General features: G+C 40.2%; 2 protein-coding genes across 2 annotated transcripts; both read right to left on the reverse strand.

The window, feature by feature from the left end:
* Positions 1–3258: 3258 nt before the first annotated feature.
* Positions 3259–5849, reverse strand: twist1a (twist family bHLH transcription factor 1a). The gene is made up of 2 exons (XM_084738655.1): positions 4854–5849; positions 3259–3523 (listed from the first exon to the last, which is right to left on the reverse strand). The coding sequence occupies exon 1, from the start codon at positions 5429–5431 to the stop codon at positions 4883–4885; it is 549 nt and encodes a 182-aa protein (XP_084594781.1). The 5' UTR covers positions 5432–5849; the 3' UTR covers positions 3259–3523; positions 4854–4882.
* Positions 5850–9010: 3161 nt separating this feature from the next.
* On the reverse strand, positions 9011–10127 carry LOC146312904 (protein Fer3-like). The gene has a single exon (XM_084739368.1). The coding sequence runs from the start codon at positions 9576–9578 to the stop codon at positions 9138–9140; it is 441 nt and encodes a 146-aa protein (XP_084595494.1). The 5' UTR covers positions 9579–10127; the 3' UTR covers positions 9011–9137.
* Positions 10128–12452: the final 2325 nt, after the last annotated feature.

Here is a 12452-nt window from a genome sequence, read left to right on the forward strand (position 1 = left end):
GAGAATTAAACATATGTGATTTATGCAATCAATTAAAACATGTTAATAATTTCTCCCTCTGTTCACAGTCTTAACCCGGTTCACTGTTATCATAGTTTATTGTACCAGTGATGAGTGGGTTGCAGTGATATGTAAATAAGTCTCTCATTTTAGTTCAGAGAATGTCCTCAGGTATGATTGTCCTGATTTGAGATCTATGAGTCAAAAGCAGCAGAATGCAAATAAAGAGAGTCTAGTGCACACATATACACTTGCACTAACTGCTTCAGCTTGAGATGAAACACAGATAATTAGCTCTAATGGAAACCAGACTTGCAAATCTAGTCTCTCTTTCTGCCTGTGTGTGTGTGTGTGTGTGTGTGTCAGTCCGACTTCCTCTCCCCCCTCCTGTCTTCTTGTGGTGTTGAGGGTTAATGTAAACCAGCTCTTGTTACCCCATAATGGGGGACTTCAGACAGAGATGGAAATGAGGGAGACAGAAAGCTGAAAGAGGCAAAAAAGGAGAGGTAGGACAGGTATAGGACTCTGCTCGAATGTTTAAATGACCAACCAAACAGCAACACGGGCCTGCTGTGGATGTAGAGGGGCAAGAAACACATTTGAACAGATTTACAGCTCCTGGCTTTATTAAAGCACACACAGGCCTGCACCTTTGACTTTTGGATCACTTTAAGGGCCGCAAAGCAAAGAGATATAAATGGTGATTAATGAGCGAGAGAGAGTGTGTGTCAGTCATCAAAGAGTCTATCATAGCACACTTAAATCCAGAGAACCAGATGCCTTCACACTGATAACAAGCGGTCATCCCATTACCTTCAAACATCAAAGGAGGAGTTGCAGGAGCTGAGTCCCCCCTCCTGCCTCTCTGTGTGGAATGTATTTCCCTGTTTGGTAGGCGTGAGAAATCTCCCTCTGTGTGTGTATAACCTATATATGTATGTGTGTGTGTCTCTGTGTGTGTGTGTGTGTGTTTCGAAACCTCAGAGGTGACATTCCTCCGTGTCAGAGCAACAGCCTCAAGTTTAAGATAACATGGCCACGGTGATCTAAGGGTGGGAATCGATTCCCCCCAGTGGCTGGCGAGGGGCCTCGGGTCAGAGCTGATGGCTTTACCTTCCGCACGCACACCCGTGATGCAAAAACACAGTAATGTTCCCATAATCATCCCTCAACAACCCTATGGAGAGACGTGGAACGCACTATGATGTGTCTGTATTGACCTCAGTGTCTGTCCAGCTGAGTCCATCCCTCCACAGTTTCACAGGGTTTTTTGGAGGAGTTTTTTCTAAAAAGTTTGGATGCATGTTGTGATATTTTTTGTGATGCTGTTTTTTATTGTAGGAAATAGGTTGATTTTTTTTTTTTCTTTTAGTGTATAATTTCTTCAAAATAAAAAGGCAACTTGTTTTGCAGAGAATAAAACCTCACTCTGGTCTGAGTGTTCTCAGTAATCTGAAAATGAATAAATGAACTATGTATTCCACAAAGAAACAAAATCTTTTCGGAGCACAAACTCAGTTAAAACAATTGTTGCAGTCGTAACATCACAACTTCCTGGAGGACTGAACTATAATAATAATAATAATAATGTATGAATCATTTGGAATATTCAGGGAGAATTTGATAAGAAGAGAATTCATTAAAGTTCGAATAAAATATCATATGGCTTTATAAGAATATTTTGTTTATCTCTTGATATTACTATTTTAAGTCCTGATTTGATCATTTATCGTGTTCATATGCACCTAACTAAACCAATGACTATGTGCAATATTTCTACATAAACTACATATCATTCAACACCCTCATACACCACCTCTCCATGTCTGGACACACCACTCTATGCTCTATTTATCTGCTGAATGCTCATGCATTCTTTTTACTTGCATTTTATTGTTATTTTATACTTTATGAAAAAGAAAGTTCTTGAATCTTCTTAGACTTGCTCTTTTTTCATTGGAGCTACAGGTATAAATATGAAAATAAAATTTGTTTTCAATTGTCTGCATGAAAATTTTGAGTTAACTAGATTTGAAAATACAAGTTGAGGTAGTTTCGTAATGATTCAAAACAAATAAACTTTACTGGTAAAATAAATGGTGAAAAAACAGGTTCAGTAAGCTTAAGATACTAAGTTGAGCCAACAACTTCTCACTCACATTGACAAATATTTCTGGCATTTACTACAATTTATCTATGTTTAATTACCCAATTCAATACTAACAATCATGGTTTTCAAACTGGAAGGTCTCAGGACAGTACTAAATCTCAAACAATGCATGCTGGGAAGTCTGCTAATATGCTGATTATTTTTCTTTAGAAACTGAACTCCATTTATTCAACTCAACATCAAACTTCAAGTTAGAATATCTTGTTTCTAAGTTCTGAATGAATACCAGAAAATTTAAGTTTAATTAACTTGAATAAATAAAACTTATGTATTTATAATATAATATTTATGTTAATGAGAAAAGATAAGTTGATAGCACTTAATTCCTGTATGATTTTTCTTTACAGTGAAGCTATTCAGTTTGCATAATGTGTCCACTCCTTTTATCTGTCTGAGCTCCTGGAGTATAGCTGTTGTTCCAGCACCTGCAGGAGACTCCCATGCTGACCTGTGACTCGGAGGACATCTGGGAATATCATGCATGCCTCCCACAGCTCCACATTCACCCTGTTCAAACAGACCACCAGCTAATTATGGCTTTCCCAGATCCCTAAGCTTAAGAAATCACTACAGAATAAGCCACGGGTATGAGATGTTTTCTTTTGCTGCCTCTGCTGTGGTCTCGCTAACTGGGGATTCAGCAACAAGCAGTGAAAATAAACTCTGCATAGGCTCAAAGTGCTGAGATATGAGAAATGAGTTTGTTTCAAAAAAAATTTCAGATATTTATAACAATTTTTGTGTGACAAACAAGCACCCTCATGCCCTCTGTTGATGGTCTTGAAATTATCTATTTTATTATTTTTTATTCAGCCTCTTGTTGTTGAGTCTATAACGAATATCCAGACAAGTGAGAGGCAAGAATGATACTTTCATTTTTTAATTCAAGATATTACCAAATATTTACAACACTCAAAATGTGCAGACTCCAGATCCATTCAGCATTCTGAGATATCCCCAAAAATAAATAAACTTTATTTTAGTGAGAGGAAAAGGAATTTCGAACATGTGTAGAAAAATAAATACAAAATAACTTCATTTTCTGTGAAAAATTGTCACAGGGAATGTGGAATGAATTGTCATTTCTCTCTCAGGTTTCAAAACAGAGCAGTTCCTCAGAGCTCATTTTGTTTTTACAACATTCATAGTCGCAGTGGTCTTTCTTTCTTCATATCTGTCCCGTCTGTCCTAAGTGCTCCCTTTGCAAACATTACAGTCCATGCAATGGGAAATATGAAAAGCCCGCTCTATCCTCTGGGGCCTGAAGCTCAGCGGCTGTATGGGCCTCAGCTTTGCCTGTTGCAGTCTGTCTGAAAGGCCGGCCTGACCCACTGGTTCTTCAGTCTGGATAATCTGTGAAAGAAATAATATTTTGATTAAGAAAAACATCCAAAACACATAAATGTATCAAGAGCTGCAACTATTTGGCAATAATTGATTATTTTTAAGAAAAAAAAAAATCAAAATTCTCTGATTTCAGCTTCTCAAATGTGAATATTTTTCTGGTTTCTTTGGTCCTGTATGAAAGAAACTCAATATCTTTGAGTTGCAGACAAAAAAGACATTTGGGGATGTCACGTTTGGGAAACAATGATCAACATTTATCACCATTTATGACATTTTCTGACATTTTATGGACCAAGCAATGAACTGACCAATCAAGAAAATGATCAACAGATAAACTGATAATGAAAATAATCCTTAGTTGCAGCCCTAAATTCACAGTTTGTATGGGCTCAGGTTGTAAGATATGTCTTAATGCATTTGAAGGTTATATTTGCAGTGACGTAACCTGGTTATGACCTATGGGGTAAGCAGCATAAGTTTGGACCCTCCTGTGCCCCCCCTTCCAAGAGACTACAGTTATAATAAAATGTTCACTTCCTTGCAATAATAAGGTGTTGATAGTTACTGAAACACATGATCGAAACTGTAAGTTCCTGAAACAAATATCAGTCTTGTTCTTTGTGTATTATCTTGCATACTGAGCTAAAAAATTTGAAAGCTTGATTAAGATCACTCTTAATCTCTTTTGTGCCGGATCAAATGTGCCCCTCTGACAAAGCAACTGGTCCCAGCCTGGCCCCAAAGTAAAACTGCTCTAGAACCGCTCCTGTGTTCACATTTTAAGGTGGATGGTGAAATCTTGTGGCTGTTCTGTACAATCAGGGAGCTCCACCCCTTTCATGATGAAATGAAGCAGACCTAATGCATTTTAGAGGTGTTTTGAGGGGATGTCATACAAATGTTGCAGCAAAACATATCCCTAGTGGAAGACTATAACTATATTATTTTTTAAAAATTGGATTTCGGTGCTTAAAATGCACACAGGAACATTTTGACACCTCTTATTTGCCTACACTCCTTCTGGTGACATGAAAGCCATGCAAATATTGCAACAAAAGTATCCACATTGGAAAATTACAGCTATATTTGTTTTATTTTTCGTCTGTTTTCGGTGCGTAAAATGCGCATAGGAACATTTTGGTAAAGCGTGTCTGTCTACACCCCTTTCAAGATGAAATGAAACAGACTTAATGACTTCTAGCAGTGTTTTCGAGCATGTCATACAAATATATATTGCAACTCTGTTTGTTTTTTATTTGTTTCCACTTCATAAAGGAACAGCAACATTTTGGTACTGTCAGACTGCAGGATGAGGACAGTAAGGTGCTGAGCTTACCGTGCTGCACCATCCACAGCAGCCCTGATCTAGTGGGATGTAGTAGACAAGGACCACGCGCCCCCCATCCTCCAGACCGAGAAGGCGTAGCTCAGGCGCTCGTGCGCCACGTAGCTGCAGCTGGTCCCTCGCGCGTCCAGCTCGTCGCTCTGCAGGACTTGGCACAGGAAGTCGATGTAACGGGCAGCGAGTTTCAGTGTCTGGATCTTGCTCAGTTTGTCCGACGGCAGGGTGGGAATGATCTTACGTAGCGACGTGAACGCCTCGTTGAGGGACTGCGTGCGTTGCCGCTCGCGGATGTTGGCCATGACGCGTTGTGTTTGCAGGTCATCGAAGGAGGGCTCTGGACTGCTGCTCCCTTCGCTCCCCGCGCTGCTGCCACCTCCTCCTCCTCCATCGCAGCTCTTCCTGCATCTCTTCTTCCCGGGGTTCGGACTCTCCACGTCTCCCTCCTCCTCGTCGTCCGCGCTCCGCCGCGCCGCCCGACGCTTCCTGGCGCCTCTCCGCGGCAGCTGACGCTCGGTCTCCTCCTCGCTGTTCCCCGCACTGTCCATTGGGGAGGGGTCCTCTTCCCGCATCGTCTCGTCCAGAACTTTTCTGTGGCCTATAGGACCGTAATAACCCCTGACCTTAATCCGCTGAGCTGTTACAACAACAACAAACAGCACAGGTAATCAGAAGTGTGGCCTGCAGCGGGGATGTGGACTGGTGTAACGGTAAATCTGTGCGCCACAGAGAGGCAGAGGTGTCTGCCAGACTGGGACGGCCGGAGCTCTTATAGCGGGGAACAGGCAGGAGGATTTTGGGGAGCGCTGTGATTGGGTGAGGAGGGGTGTAACATAATACTGCAGGAGAGGGAGAGTCTAGCTATAATATCAGGAATGATGTTTAAGACATGCAGGCTCCTTTAGAGGAAGATTGTGAGAGGGGGGTTGTGGGGGCCCGCTGTTGTTAGATTTGTGCATGGACAGTAGGAACTATATGGAAGCCCAGTTCTGCCAGTAAAAAGAAAAAAATCCCAATGGTAAATATTAATTATGAGATTAAAACAATAATAATAATAATAACAATAATAATAATAATAATAATAATAATGTTTTAAATCTCATAATTATTAGGTCTAATCTCATAATTAGCCTATGACGTTTTTTTAATCTCATATATGAGTTTTTCTAACATAATTATGACTTTTTTAAATCTTACTTAGTTGACTTTTATCAGGTAATTATAACATATGACTCATGATTGGAAATTTTGTAACATAAATTTGACTTTTTAATCACAGAAGTGAACTTTTATCACATAATTTTGGGTTTGAATCTCACAATTTGTCCTTTTTTCTCAAAATTATGGATTTTTATCTCATAATTTAGAGGGTTTTTTTCTCATAATTCACTTTTATAGTCATAATATGGCCTTTTATTACATAAATACAACTTTTTTTTAATCATCCCTTTACCTAAAAGCCTAATATTATAACTCATAATTAAAGTTTTTATCTCATAATTTTGACCTTTTATCTTATAATTATGGCCTTTTTTATATTTCAGAACTACAACCTTATCTCATAATTATAACCCTTTACCTTAAATATAAGTTTTTAAGACACACCTATGACTTTTTTTTGTCTCTTTTTTTACTGACAGAAATGGGCTTCCATGGAGTGTCTCACAATTAGGGATGAATTCTTTCTCACTTCCCCAAGTTATTTGCCTTAAATGCATAATGATCCCCCGTTCTCATTCTTTCATTTATTGTAAATTAAACATTTAAAATTTAATCTCTGGTTCAAATCTGTACAATTGATTCTGGCAAGAAATGAGACCGTTTGCCATTTTCGTTTCATTTTTCAAATCTTAACCCTTTTTTAAAAAAATTATTACTAAGTGATAAATTTGCTTGTACTACCGTCCCATTTCAAACAAATCAGTGAACTATTCCCACAAAGCCTGGTGTCTGTTAGGCTTCTGTTCCAGGTCTAGACGTTGCCTGTGATGGGAGCAGCGGTGGCGGTGAAAATCATCAGACCTACTGAAACACAGGAGGATGTCGCAGCAGGAGGTCTCCGCTCTTAAAGCAGGCCGTGGTGTTTATTTTCCCGTCAGCGGCCCCGCGTTGAGGTATGTGCTTAAATAGGTCTGATTCCCGCAGGGATCTGGACACCGCGGCTCAGGTTTAAAAGACGGGCCGTCCCAGGGAGCTCTCAGGGCGGATCCGCGCTCACAGCGGGGTCGCTGAAGGCGGTGTACTGCCGGAGAGCAATGCAAACACTGGAGGTGATAAAGATGGACAGAGACACTCGCACGCACAGAGTCCAAACACGCACACATGGCCACCCAGCTCTGGGGCCTACCGCGATATAATATCAAAAATCCAGCAGAGACACCTCCACATGTGGCTGCAACTGGATCTGGCAACTTTTGGAGGTGGTCTGTGGTGTGGATTATCCACAGAGAGGCCTCACCTCTGATGAGGGAGGATGACACGCGGTCCAGTCCCTTTTTATTATTGGAAGAACCGCCACAAGTGCCTTTAGGGCCTGGATCTCCCTGCCCTAAATATCACTGCATTTCAAATAGAGAAGGACAGCGTATATTTGGGCTCGTCACGCGGTTTACCTCTCCGGAGCTTGTCTCTCGCCTTTCACCCCATCTCTGACTCAATTCACACCTCAGTGCCAAAGATAATATCCAGCGTCCTGCAGGGAGCCTTGAATTTGCGATTCAAATCGGCTCAAGCTGAACTCATTTGCACCTGACACGGTTGATAAGACTTTAAGGGTCAATAAATGTTTCTTATTTGTTCTCATTTTCTTTTTGAGAAGAAAACCTTAAGTACGTTTTTATTCTGAGCTTCACCTGTTCAATGTCTGCATCAGGTCGCTCTCCAAGGTGCTGAAATAACACACCTGAAGTCCTGCAGTCAGCCTCCTTCAAAACTGACATCACGTGAGTTGAAAAATAAATGTTACTTTTTCAGACATTTACAAATTTACACTTTTAAATTAGAGGCAGGGTTCTAATGTAGCTGCAAGGATTAGTCAATTTCTTAGACTAATCCATTCGATTAGTTTCCAAATGGCTGCAACTAAAGATTGTTTTCATTGTTGATTAACTTTTTGATTATTTTATTGATTAATCAATTAGTTGTTTGGTCCATAAAATGTGAGAAAATGATGATAAATGTTCCTCACTGTTTCCCAAAGCTGGAGATGACATCCTTAAATGTCTTGTTTTGTCCACAGACCAAAGATATTCAGTTTACTGTCATATTGAGAACCGAAGAAACCAGGAAATATTCACATTAAGAAACTTAAATCAGAGAATTTGTGCATTCATGATCGATAAATCATTACAGCTCTAGTGCCAGCATTCTGACAATCCATTAATTGTTTCAGTCATTTTTTAAAACAGAAAATTTGGGTTTTAGACTGTTGGTTGGACAAAAGAAGCAATGTAAAGACATCACCTTTGCTATGGGAACTTGTTTCCCTCTATATTTTATAGACTAAACAATTAATCAAATAATCGTGAAAATAACTGGAAGATTAATCGATAATGAAAATAATCGTTAGTTGCAGCCCTACATTCAGCCAACTACAAAATAAATGTAATTAGGCCTTATAAAACTGTCAAGGGCATCGATCGACATTAGGCTTCCAACTATGCATGCAAAGCCTCATGCAAAGTGTAAAACTGAGAAAAATAGCTTTGAAGCTTTTTCGCTGGCCAGATTTTATAGTTACTGCAACTTTTTAAACCGCATTTTCTCCTAAACATAGCAAAACTGGCCCATCAAACTTTGTCACAAGATATAAAACAGATATCAAGAAGTTCATTTTTGGCTTTTCACTCAGTTTGGATTAAAAAAAAAAGTGCCGTTAGTCTTTGGAGTGACCTTAATGAATTTGAATTTTGTTTCGTCTTTATAATTGTGACTCAGAGCAAAGATCATATGAACCATCATCGTATAGAAATTTATTTTAAAGCATCAATCAGAAATATTAAGTGAAATAGTTGGAGGAGAGTCTCAGCTTATTTAGGTCACATCTAATAATTTATACTAGTGGGAAAATAATATCATGCTCTCACGACTACAGGGTACTTTTATGAATTAAAATGGGGTTTGAAACGTCTGTAACAGTTTCAGATGAATCCTGTTGTCTGGTTCTTTAGAAATCCAGCCACACCACATGTTGGATAAAGTTGGATATAAATTTCGAAGTCCATCAGTTCAACCACTGAAGTGGCTTTATCATCCAGTTAAATCTCCACGTAATAACGTTCACATCGGACTGTTTTGACTACTTTGCTCCAGCAGGTCCGTCATAAAGGAAATGTAGACGATGGCCAGGCGCAGTGTGTCGATACGGGACAGTCTCTTTTCGTAAGCAAATGTGGGAACTTTCCTCCTCAGCTCATCAAACGCCTCATTCAGGCTGAACATCCGCTTCCTCTCCCGCACGTTGGCCGCCTGCCGCTGGACCACGGTGATGATCCTCCTCCGTTTGGACTTGGTGGAGTGATGCCCGTGCGCCCCGCGGCTGTAGCACCTCGGTGCGCCCATCACCAGATGCTCAGCGCGCAGGTTGTTTTCCAGCTCCCGGTTCCAGGGCATCTGGCTGGATGGGTCGTTATCCACCTGCTGCTTTAGCTGAGGAAACTCCATCAGGTTCATGTCACTGACAAAATTTATTAAGGTGGAGTCCACTAAGCATTCCTGCATCTCCACATCCAGTCCCAAACGGCAGTCTCACGGAGAGGATGCCACTTTTATATGTCTGCTGTTCAGTCAAGCGTAAAAAGTGACGCCAATCAAAGCTGAAATCATTCAGCAGACACGGAGACAGGAGATGCAGGAGAGCATCTCAACAAGTCAATCCAAACTCATCCAAATCCGGTCAGAGCGCGACAGGGTGAGATCCTATTTGGCCCAAGTCCAAGGGCTTTTCCTGCTGTTTTAATAAGTCGCCTCACAGCGCGAAATCTTTCATGTCCCCTTCAGCGTTAAATCAAGTCTATTTCTTACGTTAGTCTGCCGGTGAGTGAAGTTGAATCTGAGGAGAAATGCTTTTAAAAAGCCCGAGAGGAAGCTGGAGGGCCCCGTCAATTGATGCGCTGTCCTCCTGGAGGCCCTTAATGAGCTCCTGAAGACCGGAGCCTCTTGACAGAGGGTCATACAGTCTTGTTTGCACTCTCCCCTCTGCTTCAGAGGCTAAATAATGACACTTTTATCGCTTAAACAGGCCAGGAGAAGACCAAATAGAACATTCCCTAACAGTCGCTATACACCACATGCTTTTCTGTTGCAAATTAAAGCAAATAACTGTCCGTTCCCATGGCAGGACAGAGTCCACACTGCAGGGACTGCTCACAGGGACACTGTGTGCCTCTGGAGAGGGTGCTTGGTCACCAGTGTTGGGAGGGTTACTTTAAAAATGTATTCTGGCACAATTGCTAATTATCTGTTAACCACAATATTAAAGTAACTTGACTTGATTACTTAATGTTACCTTTGGATTATTTAAAATATGCTGATATCGTTTAGCCTAATACGATGTTTTATGTCTGAATGCATATTTGATCAATAGCAGTAATTTTGCACATTTAAATGCACTCTGTTAAGTATGGTCAGTTGGTGGTTGTAGCTAATGTTGGTTGGTAGGTAAAGGTAGTGGTTGGTTTGTGTAACAACCATTGGCTGATCTGTGTAGCTAACGTTGGCACTTGGTTTGTGTAGCTACAGCTGGTTGGTAGCTGATGTTAGCAGCTGGTCTGTGTAGTCTTAACTGTAAAAGGTTATTTAGATTAGATGTTGAGTCATTGCATGATGACAGCCTTTTCACAGCTGATGGCAAAATTTGCACTGTATTGAGATGTTTCTCTTTTCTGATTTAAAGACAAAATAATGGAAAAAAATTTCCACCTGTTAGGCATTGTTTCATCTGAGGCCATGATAATAAAAGGACAGTATAAGCGTAAGGTTTCATTTGAGCCCAGAGTGGTGTTGTGAGACTCATGAGATGTTGTAATGTGTGCGCACTGCACATGGTTCTTTACTTTAACATGAATTTTTCAAATTAATCGTACTAATGATACCAACTTTTACTAAATGTATTTGTAATCTGATTACATCTGTTATTCCAAAAGCAGTGATGGAATACAGTTACCTCAAATTTCATTACATATCAAGTCTATTGGTCACTATAAGAAACTCTGCTTTAGTGAGACTGAAATGTTATTTTGTGTTGGTGATGATGATTGTGGGGACAGTCTCATCTTTTAAGCCTGACCGGATTTGCTTTCTGAGCTTATTTGAAATGTCCCATGTTGCTGTTGAGGTCATGAGGTCATTTTACCCTATTAAGGTTTTCCAATATAAATTGACATGAAGAAAGGTTGCTTTTCATACACAAATTCAGACACAGGAACTGTCCAGAACAGAAACAGTCTTCAGAGTTTTTGGTTTCTTGGGGTTAAGAACTGACTCATGGGCATTTCAACTATTGTGGTTTTCAGGAGGAGAGGGTAAAATTTGCTGAATTCAGCTAATGCAGTGCCGGTGGTTTTAAAGCCCACTCATGATGACGCATTGTTCCAGAGGCATAAAAATTCAAACTTCCTGTAAAGATAGTACTCCTTAGAACTCAAAACACTACACAGACAAGTTGGATATGAAAGGTTCTAAAAGTGATTCATTGTCAAAAATGTGAGTTGAGATTAGTTCAGATAGATAAACTTGAAGTAAGGCTGAGATCAGTGGCTGGAATGAAACATGGGGCATAAGAAAAAACAAGCATCACACAGGAGTCACAAAACACAAAGAATTAGTCAAACAAGAGCTAGACTTTGACCACACGTAAGCAGCGGAACAGCAAATGACTGAACTGGTGAAGACTGGTCTGAATAGCCAGAGTTTTAAACCACAGGAGCTCAATGAGCTGATGAACCACATGTGAGTAGGTGATCACAGCTGGGCAGGTAATCAGGCAGCCAGGGAGAGGGAGAATACAAGGCCAGACAAACCCTGCATTCCAAATTGCATACTTTTTCTTTTTCTTTTTAGTATGCACTGCAGCTGTCCTTACAAAGAATGTACTGTTGCATGCAGCATGTGTACATTTGGGACATATACTTCCTCAACAACATTACACCTTGAAATTTGACAGGAGAGGGGGGGAAACAGCTGAACACAAAAGAAATGAGGACAATGACACTTTCAGCTTCACATGAGTGGACTAAATAGGCGAGTGATCATATTAATAGTTAAAAAAAAATTACCGATCACCAAGGATTGGTTGTCCTGGGGAGGTCAGAGGCTTTGGTTGTTCCCAGAACTGCTCCTCTGGAGCTTTGCAGAGATTTGCATTTAAGCTGAAGCTGAAGTTGACAGGTTGCTCTGATGGTATGTGAGTGCATCTAAGTACACTTGCAAGTAATGTAATTGCATACGACATTATAGTTTGTTATAAGCTATTAATTAAGTGCTTATATTCTGCTTATAAATGATACATGAGGAAGGTAAAATTAAGTGTAAGTTAGTCATCATGAATCAAAAGTAAATAGAATCAGGTTTGACCCTTGTTGGGCATTAAAACAC

The sequence above is a fragment of the Lutjanus erythropterus genome, chromosome 16, assembly GCF_056507025.1.
Source record: "Lutjanus erythropterus isolate fLutEry1 chromosome 16, fLutEry1.hap2, whole genome shotgun sequence".
NCBI lineage: Eukaryota > Metazoa > Chordata > Actinopteri > Lutjaniformes > Lutjanidae > Lutjanus > Lutjanus erythropterus.

Coding starts and splice junctions, on each gene's coding strand:
- twist1a (XM_084738655.1), bottom strand. CDS start 5,431: ATGCGGGAAGAGGACCCCTCCCCAATGGACAGTGCGGGGAACAGCGAG.
- LOC146312904 (XM_084739368.1), bottom strand. CDS start 9,578: ATGCAGGAATGCTTAGTGGACTCCACCTTAATAAATTTTGTCAGTGAC.